This window comes from Sinocyclocheilus grahami, unplaced genomic scaffold (assembly GCF_001515645.1).
Source record: "Sinocyclocheilus grahami isolate Dianchi unplaced genomic scaffold, SAMN03320097.WGS_v1.1 scaffold889.1, whole genome shotgun sequence".
Classification (NCBI taxonomy): Eukaryota; Metazoa; Chordata; class Actinopteri; order Cypriniformes; family Cyprinidae; genus Sinocyclocheilus; species Sinocyclocheilus grahami.
The window spans coordinates 63,243-85,602 of NW_015506068.1; the positions used below are offsets into that span (position 1 = coordinate 63,243).

At 36.4% G+C, this 22,360-nt stretch overlaps 3 protein-coding genes and 1 pseudogene across 6 annotated transcripts; 1 reads left to right on the forward strand and 3 right to left on the reverse strand.

Moving 5' to 3' along the window:
* Positions 1-1,186: 1,186 nt before the first annotated feature.
* Positions 1,187-13,653, reverse strand: LOC107563778 (oxysterol-binding protein-related protein 6-like). Of its 4 annotated transcripts, none has more exons than XM_016248720.1 (24): positions 13,566-13,652; positions 12,936-13,183; positions 10,655-10,874; positions 10,191-10,334; positions 10,029-10,082; positions 9,826-9,939; positions 9,197-9,352; positions 8,870-8,972; positions 8,655-8,773; positions 8,486-8,572; positions 8,159-8,182; positions 7,336-7,486; positions 7,083-7,213; positions 6,198-6,290; positions 5,806-5,971; positions 4,934-5,220; positions 3,816-3,953; positions 3,665-3,728; positions 3,497-3,575; positions 3,264-3,408; positions 3,004-3,154; positions 2,046-2,172; positions 1,784-1,906; positions 1,187-1,706 (listed from the first exon to the last, which is right to left on the reverse strand). In XM_016248720.1, exons 3-24 carry the CDS (start codon positions 10,784-10,786, stop codon positions 1,598-1,600), a joined length of 2,697 nt encoding a protein of 898 aa, XP_016104206.1. In that variant the 5' UTR covers positions 10,787-10,874; positions 12,936-13,183; positions 13,566-13,652; the 3' UTR covers positions 1,187-1,597. The 4 variants fall into 4 exon arrangements, with proteins under 4 accessions (XP_016104206.1, XP_016104207.1, XP_016104209.1 ...); XM_016248721.1 differs by lacking the exon at positions 13,566-13,652 and having other exon boundaries at positions 12,936-13,035; positions 13,111-13,251; XM_016248723.1 differs by lacking the exon at positions 6,198-6,290 and having other exon boundaries at positions 13,566-13,653.
* A 585-nt stretch (positions 13,654-14,238) lies between these two features.
* On the reverse strand, positions 14,239-16,259 carry LOC107563799 (39S ribosomal protein L10, mitochondrial-like; annotated as a pseudogene).
* A 348-nt stretch (positions 16,260-16,607) lies between these two features.
* Positions 16,608-20,159, forward strand: LOC107563779 (pyridoxine-5'-phosphate oxidase-like). The gene is made up of 7 exons (XM_016248724.1): positions 16,608-16,826; positions 17,589-17,713; positions 17,842-17,941; positions 18,054-18,107; positions 18,303-18,431; positions 19,111-19,181; positions 19,286-20,159. Exons 1-7 carry the CDS (start codon positions 16,638-16,640, stop codon positions 19,449-19,451), a joined length of 834 nt encoding a protein of 277 aa, XP_016104210.1. The 5' UTR covers positions 16,608-16,637; the 3' UTR covers positions 19,452-20,159.
* A 1,889-nt stretch (positions 20,160-22,048) lies between these two features.
* LOC107563795 (proline-rich protein 15-like protein B) lies at positions 22,049-22,360 on the reverse strand. The gene has a single exon (XM_016248750.1). The coding sequence runs from the start codon at positions 22,358-22,360 to the stop codon at positions 22,049-22,051; it is 312 nt and encodes a 103-aa protein (XP_016104236.1).

A 22,360-nucleotide genomic window follows, 5' to 3' on the forward strand; every position in this document is an offset into this window, starting at 1 on the left:
TGCAAAACCAAATGAAACAAGACTAATATGGTTAAGACTGCATTATTTTAAAATGCCATTACTGGATTAGAAAGCCATTGCCAGATATTGCCAGATGCTTAGTTGTTTAAAATATACAGTGCAATGTAGATGCTGGGAAATTTGTAATATTCTACAAATGTAATAATTAGAATTTATTCATTTGCTTACAGGTTTATTAATGTTAGTTATTAAGAAGTTGACTGATAAACAAAAAGCAAATGGCTGCAAGAGAAAGCGGTAATATTATTTAACTGACAATCAATGTTACAGAACAAAAAAGTGCAATTAAAGTGTTTCTATGTTAATTTAAAAGATGTGTAATTAATGTTCATGTTTGGTTTCTTTTTATACACTGAAATGCACTGACACGTTTGTTACTGTTGATGTGCACTGAAAATAATGAACAAATTGTCTGTTGTTGTCATGTTAGCAATCAATCCATGTTTTGGCTGACCCCTGGTGGACATTATGCTCCTCATATCTTCGAGTGTCAATAGCAGGTCTTTTAAGGAACCTATATAGGTTATTATCTCTGGCACTATCCTTGTCTATCTGTTGAATTAAAAGCAACAATTTTTAAATAATGTTACTAACAATAAAAGAGGTGCTTCTGTAGTATGTTTCCTCAGCCAAGCAAACTGAGCCTCAGTTTTTGATTCATTCTAAATGTAATAAAGACTGAACTATACAAATTCGTTTATTTTTCTATTCTTTAATATTGTACAGTTTATTGCTGTTTTAAATAACTATACAAGTCATGACTTGCAAGTTTATTATTTGAACATTTGTACACTGATTTTTTCATCCAGGCCTACACAAAATGGTTGTTTCAGATATCACATTTTATATAGGGTTTAAACTGTGCACTTAATTCATACTTAAATGCCAATAAACATAATATCATTGTCTAAAATCAAAATATGATATTTGGTTTATAAAAAAAATAAGATGTGCAATGCAAGTGTGCTTTGGACACATTTCAGAAACCAAAGAGGGCCCAAATTAGAGTTAATTAATTTACTGCTCAATCCTGATCAGGTTGAGACATGGCTTTGCAAGCGAAATAATGGTCCTTTTATAAACTTGCGAGTTAACGGAAGAAAAAGTTAGTTAATGAGACCTCTGAATATTACATATGTGGTTACATATATTAATTTTTTTTTTAATCCATACTCTTTTTGTTTCCACCATCACATAAGTACTTATATAAAGTGAAAAGTAATTTAACATTGTCCATAGAAATGTGTGTGTGCAATTGTTAAAACTAAACATCTCCAGAACTCGCATTCGTTTTCTTTTACCTTTTGGCTTATATTTTATCCAAAGTGGAAGACAAGGTCAAACTGTCCACCAAGTTTCTGTGTCCTCAACCAACGAAATAAATAGAAATGTTCAAAATGTATCCCTCCTCTTGCTGTTTGGTAAAGGCATCATCCTTGCTCAATGGATTCGGTTTAGTTCAAAAACCCTTGGCAATTCATCGTTGCTCCCAAAAGCTCCAAGTTTGTGTAGTCTTTCAAAAGCTGAATTTATCACAGGCATTAAGTGTCCACAGTGTTGCTTCAATCTGCCTTCTTCACCATAATTCCAGGTTTTTAACATTGACAAACCCAGGATTCTCCCTAATCTTCCAATACGTTCCATTGTAAAGCCAAACTTCCCTTCCAGCAGCATCCAAAGTTTTCCTGTAAGATGGTAACATTTTAACATTCCAACTCTAATTCTTATGAATAAATCAGTTGAGGGATTGATGTCAACGCACCTGAAGAAGCGAGGGATATGCTCCTCTCCTCTCTTGGCAATAATTTTCCTCCATTCTCTTTGATTTTCCTCCACTTCATCCTTCTTTTTATCGGTCTCCTCTATTTTCCCCTCCTCGAGAAGCCTAACAGCACCAACACAGAGCAAACTTAAAACAGATGATCTAAAAGAAGAGTTTCATTGACTTGCTAATCCATGAAATTGCTAAATAATTCTGGCTCCAGCGTCTGTCTATTTATCATTGTCTATTAGGAAGATCTCACCTTTGGTCAGGGCGCAAGCGTGTATCCGTAGGGGGCAGCAAGGGCTTAAGGTCAGGGGTCAGCTCATTCATCTCGATTGCAAATCTAGAGAAGCCATAGTAAAGCATGTAGTTCTTGGGCTGTGGATCTGTAAGGAAGCACAGACATTCTGACAACATCTGCCAACACAAAGGTACATCTCTCATTTATTTGTTTTGTCAGACAGAACAGCCACAAAATCAGAATGGACCCCATACAGACCCAATACATTCCTGGTCTTATTGTGAACAATGGACCCTTTTCACAGACTGTGATGGCGTTTCCAGAGTTAATAACATTGTGTGTTCCACAGTTATTAGTTTATTATTTAAATCTAGTTTTTTATATTTTCAATGAAATATGTATATATATATATATATATATATATATATATATATATATATATATATATAAAATAATATAATATAAATAACAGAAAACTGACAAATGCTACTGTGTGAGTTTTCCTAATAAAACAGCTGAGGGAGTGATGACAAATTTGACATCTTTTACTGTTTTGACCTACATAATCTATCTTTCAATATCTGTTTCCTTATTTGGAAAGTTATAGAAATCAAAGATTTTTTTTCTTTTGTTATAGGGGCAAATGGGGATACAAAAATTATATTTGTTGTGGTTTCTGTTCACCACTATAGAACTGTTGATTCAACCGCTAAGAACCCTCAAAATGTGAAAAGTGTCCATGGCAGCGGAAGTTATTACATAAGGCTGACCAATACCCAAATAGGTATTTAGCATTTTCTAAGCAAATACATTAGTTCTAGATAATTTCCAATGGATAAAATAACATTTCCTTTAATATTCTGTTTTACACAGAAATACATCACATTACAAATGTAATTTGGGTTGCAAACAGCATTTCATGTTGACTTGAAAAACGACAACAGTATCCAATAAAATATGAAAGATGACTACTCACTTGGCTTCCAGATACATTGTGGATTTGGAAGGGTGTCACAGAAGATCCCTTCATGCCAAAATCCACCGAAACGATGGACGACATTACCAGTCTCATCAAGAACTTGACCCTGCACTTCATTTTTGGAACCATCTGAACCCCAGTAACGTGACTGAGAGGGGGAAAAAAAAATTTCTGCATTTGTACTTCATAAGACTTCATCTATATGTACTCAAAATGAAGCAAATGACAACAAAATTTGCAATCAAAACTGAACACACCTTGACAAATGTAATCTTACAGGTGCAGACCGAACTTTTCAAGTTGCGAATAATGACTTCGCCATAGTGCTCGAGGTATCGCTGCTGACTGAGGACATTGTGGATGCACGTCACCACTTTGTTCCATTCATAGTGCTCCCCGTATCTACAAGTAAGGTATATCAAAGACCAAAGATCAGAATTCTTCTTAAACATTGGAATTAAAATTCCATTGACACCAAACAGATACTTGCTTTTTTAGAGTCACATTCACCATCCCTGTTGGCATGATCTCCAACGATTTGCCCCAAAACTTGTTCTTCCATCTCTGGTCTGCTCTCAGCATGCAGGATTAAAAAAGGAATGAGATTCAAATTCAAACATACAGTTCATCATGAGATCACACAGACTTTAAAACATACCCTGCCAGAAGTTGAAATTGTCTGATTCTGCATGACATGCAGATATTGGTGGATGATGGGAAACCTGACGGCAAACACAAAACCACAGAGTAAAAACAACTGCTTGATAGCAAACGTATCTGATGTATAATCAGATGTGATTATTAATTACCTGTTCACTAATGTAGTGGAAGCCTCTGTCCTCTCTGATACACTCAAATGTCTCTCCCAGGACTGGATTAAAAGGTTTGTAACGGTTGCGATACTGAGCTGTGGCATAGCCAGATATGGCAAAAGCAGCAATATAAACCTTTACAGAGACAAAACAAAATTTCCAACTGTTTTTAAAGAAATATACTACCAAATAAATAAATAAATGGCATTCTATTGAACTTTCTACAGTATTGATCAAAGAACAACCGTTTTCAACATAATAAGATTGTCTGAATGTTTCTTGAGCATCAAATCAATATATTAGAATAATTTCTGAACACTGGAGTAATGATTGCTGAGTAATAAATTACATTTTAAAATATATTAAAATAGAAAATTATTTCTATTTTGCAATTTATAAAATAAATTATTTCTATTCAAACAATTTTTTTATTAAATTGCAATAATATTTTACAATATTACTGTTTTGTTTTTGATCAAATAAAAGCAGCCTTGGTGAGCATAAGAGATTTCTTTCAAAAACAAAAATCTTACCAACCCCAATGTTTTGAACGGTAGTATACAGTGCGGCAAATTTAGTCAGCCACCAATTGTGCAAGTTCTCCCACTTAAAAACATGAGAGAGGCCTGTAATTTTCATCATAGGTATACCTCAACTATGAGAGACAAAATGAGAAAAAAAAAATCCAGAAAATCACATTGTAGGATTTTTAAAGAATTAATTGGTAAATTCCTCTGTAAAATAAGTATTTGGTCACCTACAAACAAGCAAGATTTCTGGCTCTCACAGACCTGTAACAACTTCTTTAAGAGGCTCCTCTGTCCTCCACTGGTTACCTGTATTAATGGCATCTGTTTGAACTCGTTATCAGTATAAAAGACACTAAGTTCTTTAAAAATCCTACAATGTGATTTTCTGGATTTTTTTTCTCATTTTGTCTCTCATAGTTGAGGTATACCTATGATGAAAATTACAGGACTCTCTCATCTTTTTAAGTGGGAGAACTTGCACAATTGGTGGCTGACTAAATACTTTTTTTCCCCACTGTATATACAGATATAGTAATACAGTGATTCAGACATATGCAGTTTTGCTGAAGTTTCTGTCATTATTACCATCCTCTGGTAGGGGTCGTCGGTATGATTGGCAGTGTCCAGAAGGTCAGAGTATTCCAGCTCCTCACAGAGTCTCTGCAGCAGGCACACAGGTTCATTCAGAGCTGCTGGCATGGAGACACGGGACAGATCCTTGCCTATGTTGTTGTAGAGGATAGTCATCAATCCGACATGGCTGTTGTCAGGGCAGACTGCAGGCAAAATAGCACGACGTCCGGTGTTCTTTATGGTGTTTAGTTTTGGTGGTGCCTTTGAAAGGCTGGCGCGGTACTTGCGTGAAGCCATTGCTGTTGAGTTCATAAGAAAAAGTAAAACGTAAATAACACACTGTATTAGATTACATGAACAAAAGTACACTACAGTTCAAAAATTTGGGGTCAATACTATTTTTTTATGTTTTTGAAAGAAGTCTCCTAGGCTGCATGAATTTGATCAAGAATACAGCATAGATTATATTGTGAAATATTATTACAATCTAAAAATAATAATAATTGTTTTATAAATTTAAAAAATTTAATTCATTCCTGTAATGGCAAACCGGAGTTTTCAGCAGCCATTACTCCAGTCTTCAGTGTCACATGATCCTTCAGAAATCATTCTATGCTGATTTGGTGCTCAAGAAACATTTCTTCTTATTATCAGTTGAAAACAGTTGTGCTGCTTAACATTGTTGTGGAAACTGTGATGCATTGCAAAAGAACAGCCATTGAACATTACAAATTTCTTTACTGTCATTTTTGATCAATTTATTGCGTCTTTGCTGAAAGTATTACAAAAAAAAACTTGAACCCAAACTTTTGAATGGTAGTGTATATATGGACACCTAAACACCACATACATATCTGCTAACTGAGCATTTAACTTTCACTAACCATAAGCCTCATCAGGCTCTGAATTACTGGATCCATCACTCAGACCGGACTCATCGGACATCTCAGAAGAGCTCGCACACATAAGCTCATCACATGCGTCAAAATACTCTGCCGCTGAGTCAGCCACCGAGGGTGCACGGAAAGACAAACTACGGCCTGACCCAGACTGAGTGAAACAGAGACAGACATGTAGATAGTCAGAAAATGTGAGCTTGATTGCATCATACTGCTATGATGATACAACTATGAGAGGACAAAAGAGCCTGTTGGCATATTAAGTAGGTGAAACCCATCAACCTGTAAACAGAATAAAGAAGCAGAGGGTGGAGGAGGGAAAGAAAGAGACAAAAATGGGAACAGGATGAGTAGGTTCTGGGTAGACAGTGACACACCTTCCTTTGTAGCACAGTACGGAAGGACTCTTCTGAGGAATCGGTGGACACCGAGAGTTTGTGGATTTTGGTGTGACGGGACTTAACATCTAACTGAAGATACACATATACACACACACACACACACACACACACACATCTATGCAGTAAAACATAATATGTAATGCACTGAAAATAAACTATTAAACCAGTGGTTCTCAACCATTTTGACTCCAAGGCCCCTCATTGTCCACAACAATATTCAAAGGCCCCATGACTTCTCCAGTTGTTTGGATAATTTGCCCACAATGAAAATCAGCCTCAAGTAGTTCCAAATCCTTTCCAAGTTAATTTTTTCAGTCGAAGATACAGATATTTTGAAACAGTTGTTGGTCCCCACTGACTTCCATAGTATAGAAAGAAAAATACTTGTCAATGGGGACCAGTAACTGTTTGATTACCAACATTCTTTAAAATATCTTCTTTTGAGTTCAACAGAAAAATGAAACTCATACAGGTTTGGAACAATTTGAGGGTGAGTAAAAGATGACAGAATTTTCATTTTTGGATGAACTATTCCTTTAAAATAAGAAAGATCTGGATTTTTAGTGATTTCATTTTTAATTATTTATTAGCTTATTTTAATGCTTGTTTTGTCTTATTTTAAATAATTTCAAGTCATCTTGAACGTCTTTAGAAGTTTGTTGAAACCCCTGGTTGAGAACCACTGTATTAAAGCATTTACTAGCAGGGGTGTTTGTTTTATGGTATATTGTTTATAGCATCTTTAATAACAAGATAAGCTACAATAAATCTATTCTTTGCATGCATGCATGCATGCATGCAGATTTAAGGCAATAGCGCAGCACTATAATCTTTTCACTAAGTAATATAAGTCCTTGTCACCTCAGCCAGGCTGCAGAGGTTGTTGATCTGGGCAGAGGTGGTCTGGTGAAGCTCCCTGCTGGACCAAGCTTCCAGCAGCCTTTGGCGCTCCTGAGCTAGAGTCTCATGTGCAGTACACAGAGAGGCATGGACTTTAAGGAAAAAGACACAGTGCTTACCTTCAACATTATACATCTAATACAGCAAATAAGCATACGCTGGGTTTAAATTTAAACTAAAAAATCATTAAACCGTTAATCTTATCCATTTATACCTTTCAAGGACATGGAGCAGATGTCTTGGTGGAGTTTCTTGCTTTCTGATGAGGTGGGGGCTGGTGGGGTCGCCTGGGTGGAGACATAATCGGGGATGGAAGGGACGGAGGTTCCCAGGTGGGAAGAACTGTTCAGGTGGCTTGATGATAACTGCATTAGAAAAGTGGGTAGAAAAGAAGTAGGAGGAGATATTGTTATCTAATGTCTACAGCATGTAACAATCAGAAGCTATAGTACATTTAGAAAAATACTAAAATACAATATAGACTACCATTCACTAAGATTTTTTTTTTAAAGAAATTAATACTTTTATTTAGCAGAGATACATTAAATTGATCAAATGTGAGAGTAAAGATATTTATAGTGTCACAAATAATTTCTATTTCAACTAAATACTGTTCTTTTGAACTTTCTATTCATCAAAGAATACTGAAAAAATGTATCGCAGTTTCTTGAGCACCAAATCAGCATATAAGAATGGTTTCTGAAGGATCATGTGACACTAAAAACTGAAGTAAAGGCTGCTGAAAATTCAGCCTTACCATCACAGAAATAAATAATTTTTAAAAAAGAAAACAGATCACAGTTGTTTTTAATTGCAATGATTCTTAACAATAGTACTGTTTTTACTGTATTTTTTTATCAAATAAATTCAGCCTTGGTGAGAATAAGAGACTTACCGAGCCCTAACTTTTGAGTGGAAGTATACAATATGCAAAATGCAATAGGACCACCACATGATGTAAAGCATTTGCTACCTGGTGGTATAATGTGTCGAAAGTTACAAGGAATTTACAATCAGTGTGTCTTGTGCTGACTTACCGATTTAGTAATCCCACGAAACGGCTTAATGTAAAAAAGGAGTTGACTAAATTACTGGGGGTTTTGAAGCTCTAATGCTTACTACACATTAGCACAACGGAAATGCCTGACTACAGTATTCAAAAATAAAATAAAAATACATCTTTGGGATGACACTGCACATGAATATGGAATAATTTCCATAATAGCTTCCAAACCTTTGTTGAAAACATGAAATAATCCCAATGGCAGGGCAACCCCTGTAGGCAAATATTATGATTGCTTCCCAGGCTTTATCTAAGACATCCTAATATCAAGTAGAGGAAAGTGTAAACTAAGCAGCCTCACCATTCCAAGAGCCTCAACTCGAGACAGAGTGCGAGAATGACCCAAAATCTTGCCAGTCTTCTTCTTGGGCTTGTCAAGGAGGAGATTCTATGGGTCAAACACATGTGGGAACGCTTAATTGCAAGTCATTTTAGTAAAGGCCTCTCTTCAGCCTGCTCCTTTTACTAACTTGCATGCTGATGATCCTCTGGAGGTCTCCGTTATTGACCACTTGGCCCGACTCTAGAGAGTGCAACTTTTGGACCAACCGTTGCAGCTCATTCAACTCCATTTGACAACGGGTGAGCTCTAGAAACAACACGAAATGGTGCTTTTTGAAATCTTCGTCTGTGCTTATGCCTCCTTTTGTTACAGTTTTACTAGTATTTTAAAATACCACTGTACCTTGAGCACAGATGTCAGGTTCTTGGGTCTGTAGCCAAGCAGACACTTTCCCATTAATGGCAGGATTGACACATGGCAGAGGTTCACCCACATAAGATGTGCCCTAGAATTGTTCATAAGACATTCATTTGCAACTTCCACCAGACAAGCAAAGAATTAACTCACCATAGCATATATTAGTGTGCATTTACAGATAAAACTACAATCTGGGACTAACCCAAGTCTAATCACTAATTCTTCTTGTTCTTAAACTGTGAGGACACGTTCACCTGATCCCTGGTGATTTAGAGGGCTACAGGAAGTCAATGTAGGAACCATTTCACTCACCATGTCCTGCATGGGACTGTTTTTGTGAGATAAATGACTGCCATGGGACAGTGCCTGGAGGAAGCCATTGTGAACATGCGCAGCCTCGTTCTTCTTATACGTCCTGTGGGCACTCAGCTTGGTGACCCATGTGTGATATAAATCTGGAGTCTTGGCCTAATTAGAAAAGTAAACGGGGTTCAGCTAACATATTTGACAGTGATTTTATTTGGTTTATTATTTGATAAATAAATAGCATAATCAGCTGGATGAATGTAAAAAAAATTGTCACAGAAAAATAAGATATAAACTCAGAATTGTGAGATATATAATTGCAATTAAGGAAAAAGTCAGCAATGCAAGAATTTTCATTGCAGCTTTTTTCTTACAATTCTTTTCCATCTTGCAATTCTGACTTTTTTCTTACAATTACAAGTTTCCATCTAGCGATTATGAATCTATATCTCACGAAATTGAATATAAGTCAGAATTGTGTGATAAAAAGTCACAGATCCCTTTTATTTAATTTATTACCTTTTACTTTTTATGCCATGGCTGAAACAAGCTTCCGTCGAACTAAAGATCTTATTAGCTTCAAAACAAAAATGAATCCGTTTCAGTCACTCATTGCCAACAATACAATGACTTACTTTCATGTGATACAGAATGCCTCCAGCATCCAGATCTATGCGTCTTGCTTTTTTGTTTACTGACATAACTGCGAGACTGACATCCAGTGCACCGTGCATTTTCCCTTTGGAAAACTGTTGAAAAAATAAATCCCTGATTGTTAAAAGAGTCTGGATCCAAGATCTACAGTTGGTGGCAAGGAAAAAATTATTTGCATACTTACATCATGTTGGTTTTTTGAATATCGTAGGATACCTTTATCCAAGACAAAGTATCTCTGTAAAAAAGTATAACTTTAAATCTCTTTGGATTTTCACAGTTCTATGTTTGTACCAACAACTACCTAAAGCAAAGATTACGTGCAACACGTAATTTTTTCTCATACCTTATGCCACCCTTTAAGAGGCCACTTTCTCCTCTTCATCCAGTAGCCTTCACAGATTCCTGGAGTATTAGCATCCTGCATGTTTTCTCCAGTGAGGTTCAAATCTGCTGGAAAGTCATCCATTACTTCCCAGTCTTTAATGTTCTATTAGGAACAGAAGGAAAAGGCAATCACAGTTCACGTACAACAGGGCGTTTCCCATTTAAAACATGTCACATATAATCCCTATGAACAAAATGTAACTGTTGAGCTTGGTAAGACACATAAACTTGTTGGTTTGGATTTCACATTCTCTCATTGGACACTTGTTAGGTGTTGAGCAACAGGTTTCAAACACCCAAGGGCAGAACCCCTAATGCTAGCTTTTCACCTATGTACTTGTAAGGAAAATATTTAGGTGTGTCCAAATACCAGTTGAAGAAACCCGAGTTTGAATGTGTTTATGTCAAGCAGATGGTACAAACCAGCCGTGAGTGACGTGAGGATGCTGTGCTGCTGCTCCTGGAATGAGTGGGCTTATGCCAGCCGCTAGACACCTTCTCCACACCACTCGCCTGTGACTGGACGTGGTCCACCGTAGACCCATGGTAGTCCATTTTGAAAATGTCCTCTTGTGCACTTATTAATCGTGAATATACACTCTGCTAGAGACTCCTTTTCATTGTACACTAGAGCACGATATGTCTGCAATGCAAAGATTTTTCATCATTAGCTTTTTAGAAAGAAATCATTTATTGGTTATTCAGACAAGCACGTGTTAAGACTGCTAAGAATGTTAATTGTATACTATATTATCCAACAAGGTTAGGAAAACTATCTGCCATATTGTTGATAACTGGTTTTAGCTGATTTTAATATATTAATTTTATTCTATTTTACAAATACTATCATTTATTTTTATACCATTTTGATTTTAGTACAGTGAAACTATAAAAGCCAATTATTTAATTTTAAAAATAACATGTCTTTGTGATAGTGCGCTTATTTATTTTTTTTTATCACACCATACATGAAAATATATAGTATAATGTATAGCCTTTGTATTTCAGAGCTGGTAATTTTGATTTTAGTACAGTGAAACTATAAAAGCCAATTATTTAATTTTAAAAATAACATGTCTTTGTGATAGTGCGCTTATTTTTATTTTTTTTATCACACCATACATGAAAATATATAGTATAATGTATAGCCTTTGTATTTCAGAGCTGGTTTTGTGAATGTTTTGTACAATAGCTAAATGCCATAAAAAGCCAAGGCCGAAACACAGTCATAACAAAAGTAACCGGCACAGTGACGGTAAACAAAAACAGAAGCAATACAATGTCCAGAGAAAACTCGTCTAATTCAGTTATCTAACAGTAGGGACCTGCCTTAACTAACACTTCCTGGGCAGGACTTTAACTTCTGCCCTTTACCAGATCACACTGGTTCATCATCTCATAAACACCTTTCAAATGGCTTAATATGAAACACAAGAGCATACAGTAATGCAAAGCAAAGAAACCAAAATAATACACTCATAATTACATAATCTAAATGGTGCTAAAACCAGAAGTTATGGACCAAGGAAACACCTTTATTGCTGTACTGTATATATCCTTAATCACATACTGAGAGATTATCGAAAAATTCCTTTTTCTACATATAAGCTGAATGGAATGTCATCAGAGGGAGTGTGACAGAAACCAAACATGTTTTCTAGAATCTCCTGTTGTCCTGACAACTCTGACAAGCACATACATGCCCATTAAACTAGAATGAGGGTAAATGAGATCTTTTGTAAACAGCTTAATTTGCAGTTGAGTAATTAACTATTTGATTACATAATTAGTAAAAGTAATTGGAATTATTCAGTCATTACCAAAAATGATCAGTCTTGATATGTAATTTTTTAATTGTTTTACATATCCTTTTTTATGGAAGGCAGAATATGCACTGTAGCAATATGGATAACCTCACAAAGGTAACGATCCCTGCGGGAGAGGCTTAGCGTCATTACGATAATTGGCTTTGAATATCCCTTTTTAGCAGCCCTTAGCTTGAATAGCTTTTCACCGTGAGCATGCTGACAGGTCACACGGTAAATATGATGTATAGCATCAGGAAAACAGTGTGACGTACACGTTTGAATAATCATAATACCATAGAAAGATCAGACGTTAAGAGTCCTTCATTTTATTTAATTGTAGATTTCACTGTAAATTATAAGAACTGAACATGATTTTAGAAAGTATAATAATTGTTAAAAAAGGTGTGGTTAGAAGTAGTCATTCCTCTTCGTGTGAAGTATCATCAAGTGTGTTGAAAAACAAAATAGTGTAGCTAACTAAAGACTTGCTCTTTGTAACTAAGACAGTGTAAACATTTAAAATGACATATATGATGAACTCTACAAAACAGAAAACTGTATTGTATAGCCTACACTCTTACAAATCACCACATGATCACATGCTGCCAATGCCAATAAATGCATGTCAGTCTAAGAAATGTAGCTCTTGGATGTGATTTAAAATTGTCATGCTTGAACAATTGAAATACTTTCATAGTTATAGTCAATTTGGGCTTGTGTTTAAGAGTTACTTCTCCAGTTAGGTTCACCATGCACTTGATAAAGGCTGTTTTTCATACACACCACGTTTCCAAACAGTATACATAAATCCAATTCAAACATATACTTCTACTGACTACTGCTACCAGCATTTGAAACCACAATGTTTCTTTAAGTATTGTAACTCAAGGTCTTACCTGAGGTTCCTGCTCTTGGCCAGAGTGTGGTGTATCTCTGAGTGACTCTCTCCAAGCGCCCGAGTTTCATGTTCCCCCATTTGTACAACCGTGCGTCACTCTACTCACAGAACAGGAAACCAGTTCAACCACTTTCTACTAAAAATGCAAGAATGCTGATATTCCATGTGCATACCAGAACGATATATGACGGACAGCTCCCAACTATCCTCCCCTGGTGACTGAACATCCTCCAAATCCACCCAAGGCTGCAGCCAAATCATAATCCGCATTAGTGTCTTAAAAGCTGTTGGAATTAGAGGCATGTAGGAGGAACTTCACTGATAGCCAGCCATTCTGATGCATTAAATCTGAAACTATTGAGTTGCTCTGCCATGACCTGTTTACTCAGATGGGATAACCTCCAAATGTACTCATTTTCAAGTGGGTAACCCCGTGTTGGTTAATTCATGTATTACCACACACAGAGCACATTTGTTTTATTTATAGTGAGTTTCGTCACACGATTTTCTTGAAAGATGATCATACATAATTGTAAAACTGGCCTAAAATGACAGTGGTGTCAAAATATGAAGAGCAGAGACACTTCTACACTGAACCCAGAGTTGTAACCATAAAGGACTAACTGACCTAGATTAACATGAAGTAATCCAGAGATTATAACTAATCAGGATCCGTGACCACTAGCTTGTGTTTATTTTGGCAGTACAAATGTTTCTTCTGGCTTTTTAACTTCAAGTTATCAGTTCAAATACACTTTCATTTCTTTAAATATGCAAAAGGTCATAAATCAGGGTCTCCAGCCTCACTCCTGGAGAGCTACCATCCTGCAGAGTTTAACTCCAGCCCTAAACAAACACACCAGAACCAGCTAATCAAAGAGTTCAGGGTTACCTGAAAATTACAGGCAGGTGTGTTGGAGCAGGATTGGAACTGAAGTCTGCAGGAAGCAGCTGAGAGAAGGGAGCAGGGTTGGAGACCCCTGGCATAAATATTGACAATGTGCCTATTAATATGAATTGACAATTTCTGTATATACCTTGAAGACTTGACTAGAAAAAAACTGTTGCACTTTCACCATTAATGCTGAAGAAAAAAATGATGCAGTTCAATAAGCACATTGACATATTGTGCCAAGCTATGGGATGAGTTGTCACAATGGAACCTGCCATTAAATAGCCTATTTTTCAGCAACATTTGAACAACATTTTTCTCCACAATATGTACAGTAAAAATGTCAAAATTCACCTCCAACTTTAACATAAAAATGACCAAAAAGCAACTTTAAATAACTTTTATTTAAATGATATACATTTTATTTCAATCATACACAGCTGTTCCTCCATGTAAATTCAAGCTGCTGCCTCCTTTATTGTATCATTATCTGTAACAGCATTTGTGGAGCCCCCAAAGATTTGCTGTTTGACATACTGCTGAAGGAGGGCAGAAAGATGAGCTGGATGGTGAAGTAGCATTGAGACAGTCCGTGAAGTCATCATGGTTAGACCACCAACTAGCTCACCCTGAATAGTGGTCATAGACGGAAGTTTGGAGTAATTGAGAATGCCTTGATACGAAAGCAATGTGTTCTCTATACAAGCACCTGAAAGAAAATGGTACAGAAAGCCTGTGAGACAATACCAACATTTTTAGAAGATCTTTAAAAGAGTAGTTAACCCAAAAATGAAATAAAAATGCTGGACTGTATGGGTTTTAAAAGTGCTTATTTCTCTCCCGATTCCGATGAGACAACTTTTTTCACTTTTCAATGAAGAAAGCAATAGTATAGATAGTGGACTATTTTAGCAGAAAGCAATGGTTTCAAGTCAAAAACACCCTAATGATGGATTTGTTTAATTACAAACATGCATGCTTTAACTGGAGTCATGTGGATTGTTGTGATGTTTTTATCGACTGTTTGATCTCTCATTCTGACGGCACCCATTCACTGGTGATCAAGTGTTGTAATATTAAATTTCTCCAAATCTGATCCGATGAAGAAACAAATTCGTCTACATCTTACATGGCCTGAGGGTGAGTACATTTTCAGAAATGCTTCATTTCATAACTATATACAAGTTCATGCATAGGACAGTGACACTCACCTAAAAGCACCATCTGAGGACTGTACCTTAACGTTTGCAGCATCTCTTTAACTTTTGGCTCTTTACTAACAATTATCACAGTCTGGCCAACAAATAGAGGCCACATGTTACTGTAAATGCTGTTGCTGAGAAAGGACCTCGTCACCTACAAAGAATCAAACAACATGTCACACAGCAGTAGCTTACATCTCAATAGTGGTGGTAACCATTACTATAACTTGGCATTACCTGGTTTGGGAAGAACTTGACACTGATATTGTGCCTTTTCAGTTTGTGTTTCAGCACCATGAGGTCCTCTGCATTGATTGCATTGTTTTGAACCACGGCAATCATCTTACATTCCTTAAACAAGGTTTCTAGGTCTTTTCTCAACAAAACTGCCAGAGCACTTTCCTAAAAGGAAAGAGAGTAGAGATATACATATGTATGTTAATGGAACACTTAGAATTACACACTTAAAACACTATATATATTTTATAATATATATTATTTTATATTATCATTGTACTTGATATATATTTGTTAAAGGGGGACTTAAAATGACACACTTAAGATAGTGTTCTGTAAGTACAGCAATGATCGAACTCTTCAGTCTGCCTGACTCGTGGAGCCAGAGCACCAGGAGGAGCTGCAGGTGTTGGGGGAATGTACTCTGTGACAGCCATCAGCTTCTGCTTGAGAAAGTGCACTGGCTTTCTGTGACGAGTGACAGCTTTGGATCCGATTAATCTGGCTTAATGGCAGCCATCCTGTAGGTTGACAATGACATGATAAATATTTGCAACAAATGATTCACTAATGTCATGAGAACATCATATGTGGTGTTTTAATCATGAAAATAAATACAGGGGTTTGCCGAAAATCCAAAGCGGCAGCATGCATACATGGATAACAGAATGATATGAATATCATATGAAGAGATAAACCAATCAACATTAAGTAAACAGAGAAGAGTTGAACATACATTGCCAAGCACCTCAAATATGAGAGATGATGATCATGCTGTCCAGTTCCACAATATAGTTTCATAGTGACTTTCAGGTGCATGCAATTTTACAATGGAGTTCATAGTTTAAATGTAAATGGCAGGTATTTGCTTATTTATGTTATTCGTTTATAATATGTTTCGCTATCATATCAAACCAGAATCGTACCCGATTTTGGGAGAAGCCTGCTACACACGGTCGCTGCCATCTTGATCCGGATTTGACGTGGGACATTTTTGTTGTATCGTGCTTACAAAATAAAAGTCCGTTGTTATGTTTAAAAAAAATAATAATAAATTAAAAGTTAAAAGAAAAATACCCCCCAAATTCTTTTTTTTATTTTTTTTTATTTTTTGGGGGGTTGTTTTAATTTTGAAAGTTGTAAAAAAAAATTACATTTTATGTTTAAATGTTGTCGTTCATATTAAGGTAATTAAAAAAAATTTTTTTAATTAATTATTGAAAATAAAGCTATTGATTAATTTACTAACGTATTCATTTTTTATATTTAGTTCATTCCAAAATTAGAGGTTAGTTACAAAACCGAATACGTTTTCATAACACTTTACGTAAGAGCACGAACGTGATGACGCAGGTTTGGAGTTGCAGGCATGAGATGTCTATCGCGCTTCTTCACGTCCAGGAACATCGGCAATATTGTGAAGTTTATTGAGCCCAGTGTTACCTTGACAATCCGCAGTACTCCGTCATTTACCTCGTTTTTCTGCAGGAAATTTACGGACAGCGGCACCAACATGGATCTGAGTAACATGAGAAAGAGCTATAAGAGCGATCAGGAGGTGAGACGCGTTTTTGGTTGTGAGGGATTTTATGTCAGGTGTATGACCTGAGACCCTTTTCAAAAGGCATATTATGCAGAGTATCATATCATGATTTTTTACATCAAAAAGCTAGATATGCAGAGTCGTCATTTTCTGTATTAATGTATAAAACCTTATCAATGTGATTCTGAAATATTGGGCATTTTATTTATGATCTGCAACTGACTTGCGTGTTTATCAAATGCATTTTCAAAAAAGTAAAAAAAATAATGCATGCATCAGTTGACCTTGATCAATCACTTACTAATTAAGATGAAATGAAAAGAGTCAACACAATTATGAGAGAGCCTTTGACCATTAAATATGCTTTTATGCCAGTTATGCATGGGTTAGTGTTACAGTAATAGCAAATTTGGTAAATATCTCTTTAAAGATCGTATTGGCTAAATGCAGTAACAACACGAGTGGGGGTTCAATCTTCAACTGGCTGGCAGGAGCTGCCACTGACAGGTCATGTCTAAAGCAGTCAAATGAGACCATTAAATATGCTTTTATGCCAGTTATGCATGGGTTAGTGTTACAGTAATAGCAAATTTGGTAAATATCTCTTTAAAGATCGTATTGGCTAAATGCAGTAACAACACAGTAAAGGACACTACTAGTACAGATATGGGGTCTTTAAACCTACTTTGCCATATATGTCACAGCAGTAAGCTGTGAAATTTTAAAAGAACATAAGATAAATGTGTACATGTGCTATCCCTCATTTTCATCCTACAGTGTTTTGAGGAGGATCAGCTTACTTCTTTAGATCCAATTAAACAATTCGGCAGCTGGTTTGATCAAGCCACTAAGTGCCCTGAGGTGGGAGAAGCCAATGCAATGTGTCTTGCAACAGCGACCAAGTAAGAATGGATGTTGTGTGGTTCATCAATACCTGGAAATAAACAGAGCAACTTAAATACAATGCATATACATACTTAATATGCTTTTGAAATTTGGTCAAAATTGGCCCTTCTTGTCTTCTCTAAAGGGACGGTCGCCCCTCTGCACGCATGGTTCTTCTAAAAGGCTACAGCGAGGAGGGATTTCGCTTCTTTTCCAACTATGAGAGTCGGAAAGGTGCAGAGTTGGTGAGTCTTTAAAACCAAATTTTGTTCAGTAAATGGCCATATGGGTTTACCTTTGCATCTTTGTCTTTCTCACGTTTTATTTTATTTATTTTTTGTTTTCGCAATCATATAGGACTGCAATCCCCACGCCTGTCTTGTATTTTACTGGGAACCATTAAACAGACAGGTAAGTGTTGTGTGGGGGTTTTTTTAGAACTCAGAATCTTCTCCAGCTAATTCTTTGTATATCATATCATAGAATATTTCACTTTGGTTTTGTTTTAATCTTATCCATATTTCAAAGTTTAAATGACAAAAAATGTAACACATTTTGTATGTAGTTTTTGACCCCATTGTATTTTTTTGTTTTGTATCCTAACAGATTCGCATTGAAGGCACTGTAGAGAGAATCCCGTACGAGATTTCATGTGATTATTTCCACTCAAGACCCAAGAGCAGTCAGATCGGTGCTGTTGTTAGCAGGCAGAGCACAGTAATACCAAGCCGACAAGTGAGTAGCACTATCACCACCATCCCGGGTTATTATCATTCATTAAAACTATGGAAAATATGTGTTAACTGAAATAAAGCTGAAATAAAATTATATATATATATATATATATATAAAACTAATCAAAACACCTAAAAAAACGAATAAAATTCACACATAACAAAATGACTACAAATGAAACTATTATTAAAATAAGAACTGAAAATATAAAAATAAAAGCTAACTCAAATTATTCATAAAAGCTATAATAGTATATGAATAATATGCCGTTAACACAGCCACCATCTGCTTTAGCATTCAACTAAACATTCATAATGATAATTATACACTATTATTCGCCTCTGGCTTGCTTAGTTGGGGACACTTAATTTCCAGCGATATCGTCGACTTGATTGCAAATGATTGCAAAGATACTATTTAAACTGAACTGTGCTGGATGACATCACTGAATTCAATGATGAACTGCCTTTAACTGAAAAATGAGTGTTTACTATTGTCATTTTGCATTGTTGACACACTATTTTCCTAATTAATGCTGTACAGTTGCTTTGACACAATCTGTTTTGTTAAAAGCGCTATATAAATAAAGGTGACTTGACTATTAGTCCTAATTATTTTCCTGGTTTGGGGCACCTGGAGACCTGTTTTATTGATAAATTGTTGTGTGTACCCCTTAAAGTACCTGAGAGACAAGAATGCAGAGCTTGAGGAAAAGTATAAGGACACAAATGTACCATTGCCAGATTACTGGTGAGTAATCTTTGTTTATTAATATTAAATCCCTGCCTGTGTTTGTATTTAGAGAGTTATATTTTAGTTTAGTTTATTTTTATGGATATATATTTTTTCTGCAGGGGTGGATACATTGTAAAACCCCACCTGATTGAGTTCTGGCAGGGTCAGACTAATAGATTACATGACCGAATAGTCTTTTTGCGGCCAAAAGAGGAAGAGACTGAGCTGGGGGATATGCAGCATCAAGCTGAGGGAGGCTGGATATACCAACGCTTATCCCCCTAATAGAGAGCATGCTGTGAAGTCAGCATCACCGTCTGTGACATCAATACATCATCATTAGTTGGCAGCGACTGTCACTAATAATGCCATCAGGGCATTAACTGACTAGTAAAGACTTATCCCTCCATATTCATCCTGCATTCATATTCTCTTAACCAAAACAAGAAGGGAGTTATTATTTGTAGATAACTGTATACATGATTTTATGAATATACAAATCATGTTGCATTACAAATGGTGCTTCTTTGCAGCATTTTTAAGCCTTGAAAAACTGACCTCAACACATTCTTAATCTATTACTTGTAGGTGCAAAGTCTGTTGACTGCCTAATGTTTATTAATAATTAAAAAAAAAAAGCACAGCTGTACTTGCAGCCTCAATTATAGTTTCAGAGAACATAGACTTTGGACTTCTGTCACAACAATAACTTGTTGCTCTGTTTGTTGTTTTGCTCATCTGTAAATGTGTTCATGATACAGCAAATATTCTGCAAGACAAATGTGAAATATTTTTATTAGATTGCTGTTGTAAATGTGCCAAACTTAATGTTGACTTAAAATCATTGTCTATTTGACTGTAATTCTGTAATGAATAAGTGACTTTCTGTACATGTAAAACAAGGTAGTAAACTGTTTAAATTTTGCAGCAATGATCATTGTTTTTTTTGCCAGCAGATGGCAGTGGCATCCAAATAACTTGTGCTCTTTGCTTTTTGTACTTCTCCACAATTTAAAGGAGACATATTATGCCCCTTTTTACAATATGTAATATAAGTCTCCGGTGTCCACAGAATGTGTCTGTGAAGTTCCAGCTCAAAAAAAATACTCCACAGATCATTTATTACAGTGTTTCTCAACCCTGGTCCTGGGCGCCCCCCAGCTCTGCACATTTTGTTTGTCTCCCTAGTCAAACACACCTGATACAACTCATGAGCTCATTAGAAGAAACTCCAGGACCTGAAATGGGTGTGTCAGATAAGGGAGACATACAAAATGTGCAGTGTTGGGGGGCGCCCAGGACCAGGGTTGAGAAACACCGATTTATTATAACATTTTGAAAATGCCTATTTTGAATGGAAGCAGAAACACGCTGTTTTTAGGGTCTGTCTCTTTAAATGCAAATAAGCTGCTGCTCCCCGCCTCCTTTTCCAGAATAGAGCTGCGCCATTACAGCTCGGACCTGCTAAAACCATCTGTTTTGGTTCTGATTATCATGTTTATCGCGCTGAAATCATACGTTTTAAACCATATGAGTTTACACTTCTGATATACGGTTTTCTGAGCGCACACAACCGAAGCACACGGACAGAAAGCGGCTGTCACAGCATGTGTGTACTAAACTAAGTTCTCTTTCACACACAAGTTTACGTTAAAAACACACACAAGTTACAAAAACAGTCGGTTAAGTCTGTGAAGGTAAACCACTGGGAAATACATTGCATGTTTATTTTAGAACTGTGTGGCAGCAGCAATATACAGTAAATAAATCAATAAATCCACTGCTGTCTTGTGTCCTCTAAGGCTGGGACTCTAAATAGTGTTCTGTGCTCGTCTGTGCAGCCAAAGACAGAACAGTTTGCATGTTTTGCTCAAACGTTCGCCATGGCATTAGAACTGGTACACCATTGTCACTTGCTAAATCAAAATGAAGGCGCCTTGAGTGGAAGTTTACAGATTGAGGGGCGGTAATATTATAATGAGATCCCTTTGCCACGACACCAAGGGAGCGAAATCAGACGCGCTCATTTTCTCAGACGCTTGCAGAAAAAGGCTTACCGAAACAAAGTTACTGGATTAATCTTTTTCACGTTTCCTTGGTTGGTAGATGCACCGGGGACCTGATTATAGCACTTAAAACCTGGAAAAGTCAGATTTTCATGATATGTCACCTTTAACACATCTAAGCAATGCAATAAAAGTCTTTATTTTGCATATTTTAACAATAACCCTTAAAGACTGCAGTAAACAATTGGCAAGTACAGATTAAACAAGGCAAATTACAGCTGTAGAGGTAGTTGGTGAACTTATCTCTAACATGCTGTGACTTTGACTCTCCATGCCCTAATTTAAACCCTTTTTATGGTAAATGATAAAATCAGAGATAAAATCCTATGCACAACTGAGTTGTCCAACCACAAACAACATAAAAAACATGCGATCAAGTGCTTATCAAAAGGGCACATAAAATTGCAAATCTGATCAACAGTCTGTCTCCCACAGGTTTGAGATTAGTTATTACACAATAATTTAAATATTTATGACCACTCTCCACATGAAATTTAAAACTGAACGGATTGTGTGATTTATAAATTAGAGTTGGAAGAGTTAAGGTTTTTATGCCTTTCTTGTCATGTTTTTCCCACTGTGATAATAACGCATTTTATGAGCATGACAATATTGTGTTTATGATTTACAGGAAACATTCACTCCTTAATAATCATCTCGGGGTTGCTTTTCAATTAAAGTACGGCCGGTAAAAATAATAATTTTCTGTTCCAGTATCTTTGCTGCGTCAGTCGTAACTCCGATCAACATGCAGCCTTTCAAAGAAGAATGAGTAAAAATTAGTTTGTGCATCTAACGATGTGCTTTGTCTGGGTGTTATTTTTCCACATGGCTCTTGTCAGTCCGAGCAGGTTCGGGGAAAAGGCTTGGGTTTTCCGCCAGAGTCGCGCGAATCTTTTTCTTCTCCTTAAACCGCCCAGAATGGGACACTTTGACATGACGGCCCTTGGCGTTAGATTTATCCACAATTTTTTCCAGTCTGGCATCTAAATTGCTGTCTGCATCATCGTTGCCCAGGTCTTTATTCGCACTGTTGGTGCTGAAATCGGGTGGTATTTCATACTGGACCTTCGACTCTGACTTCTTTTTCCTCAAGAAGGTGAGCTTCCACCACGCAGGGTCGGCCAT

Excerpts from the sequence above, each read along its gene's own strand:
- LOC107563778 (XM_016248720.1), bottom strand. The coding sequence starts at position 10,786 with ATGGACTACCATGGGTCTACGGTGGACCACGTCCAGTCACAGGCGAGT. Across the intron at positions 8,774-8,869 it reads ACCTGACATCTGTGCTCAAG|AGCTCACCCGTTGTCAAATG; the intron begins GTACAGTGGTAT and ends TGTTGTTTCTAG. Across the intron at positions 3,409-3,496 it reads GTGAATGTGACTCTAAAAAA|ATACGGGGAGCACTATGAAT; the intron begins GCAAGTATCTGT and ends CCTTACTTGTAG.
- LOC107563779 (XM_016248724.1), top strand. The coding sequence starts at position 16,638 with ATGAGATGTCTATCGCGCTTCTTCACGTCCAGGAACATCGGCAATATT. Across the intron at positions 16,827-17,588 it reads GCTATAAGAGCGATCAGGAG|TGTTTTGAGGAGGATCAGCT; the intron begins GTGAGACGCGTT and ends TTCATCCTACAG. Across the intron at positions 17,942-18,053 it reads GTCGGAAAGGTGCAGAGTTG|GACTGCAATCCCCACGCCTG; the intron begins GTGAGTCTTTAA and ends GCAATCATATAG.
- LOC107563795 (XM_016248750.1), bottom strand. The coding sequence starts at position 22,360 with ATGGCCGACCCTGCGTGGTGGAAGCTCACCTTCTTGAGGAAAAAGAAG.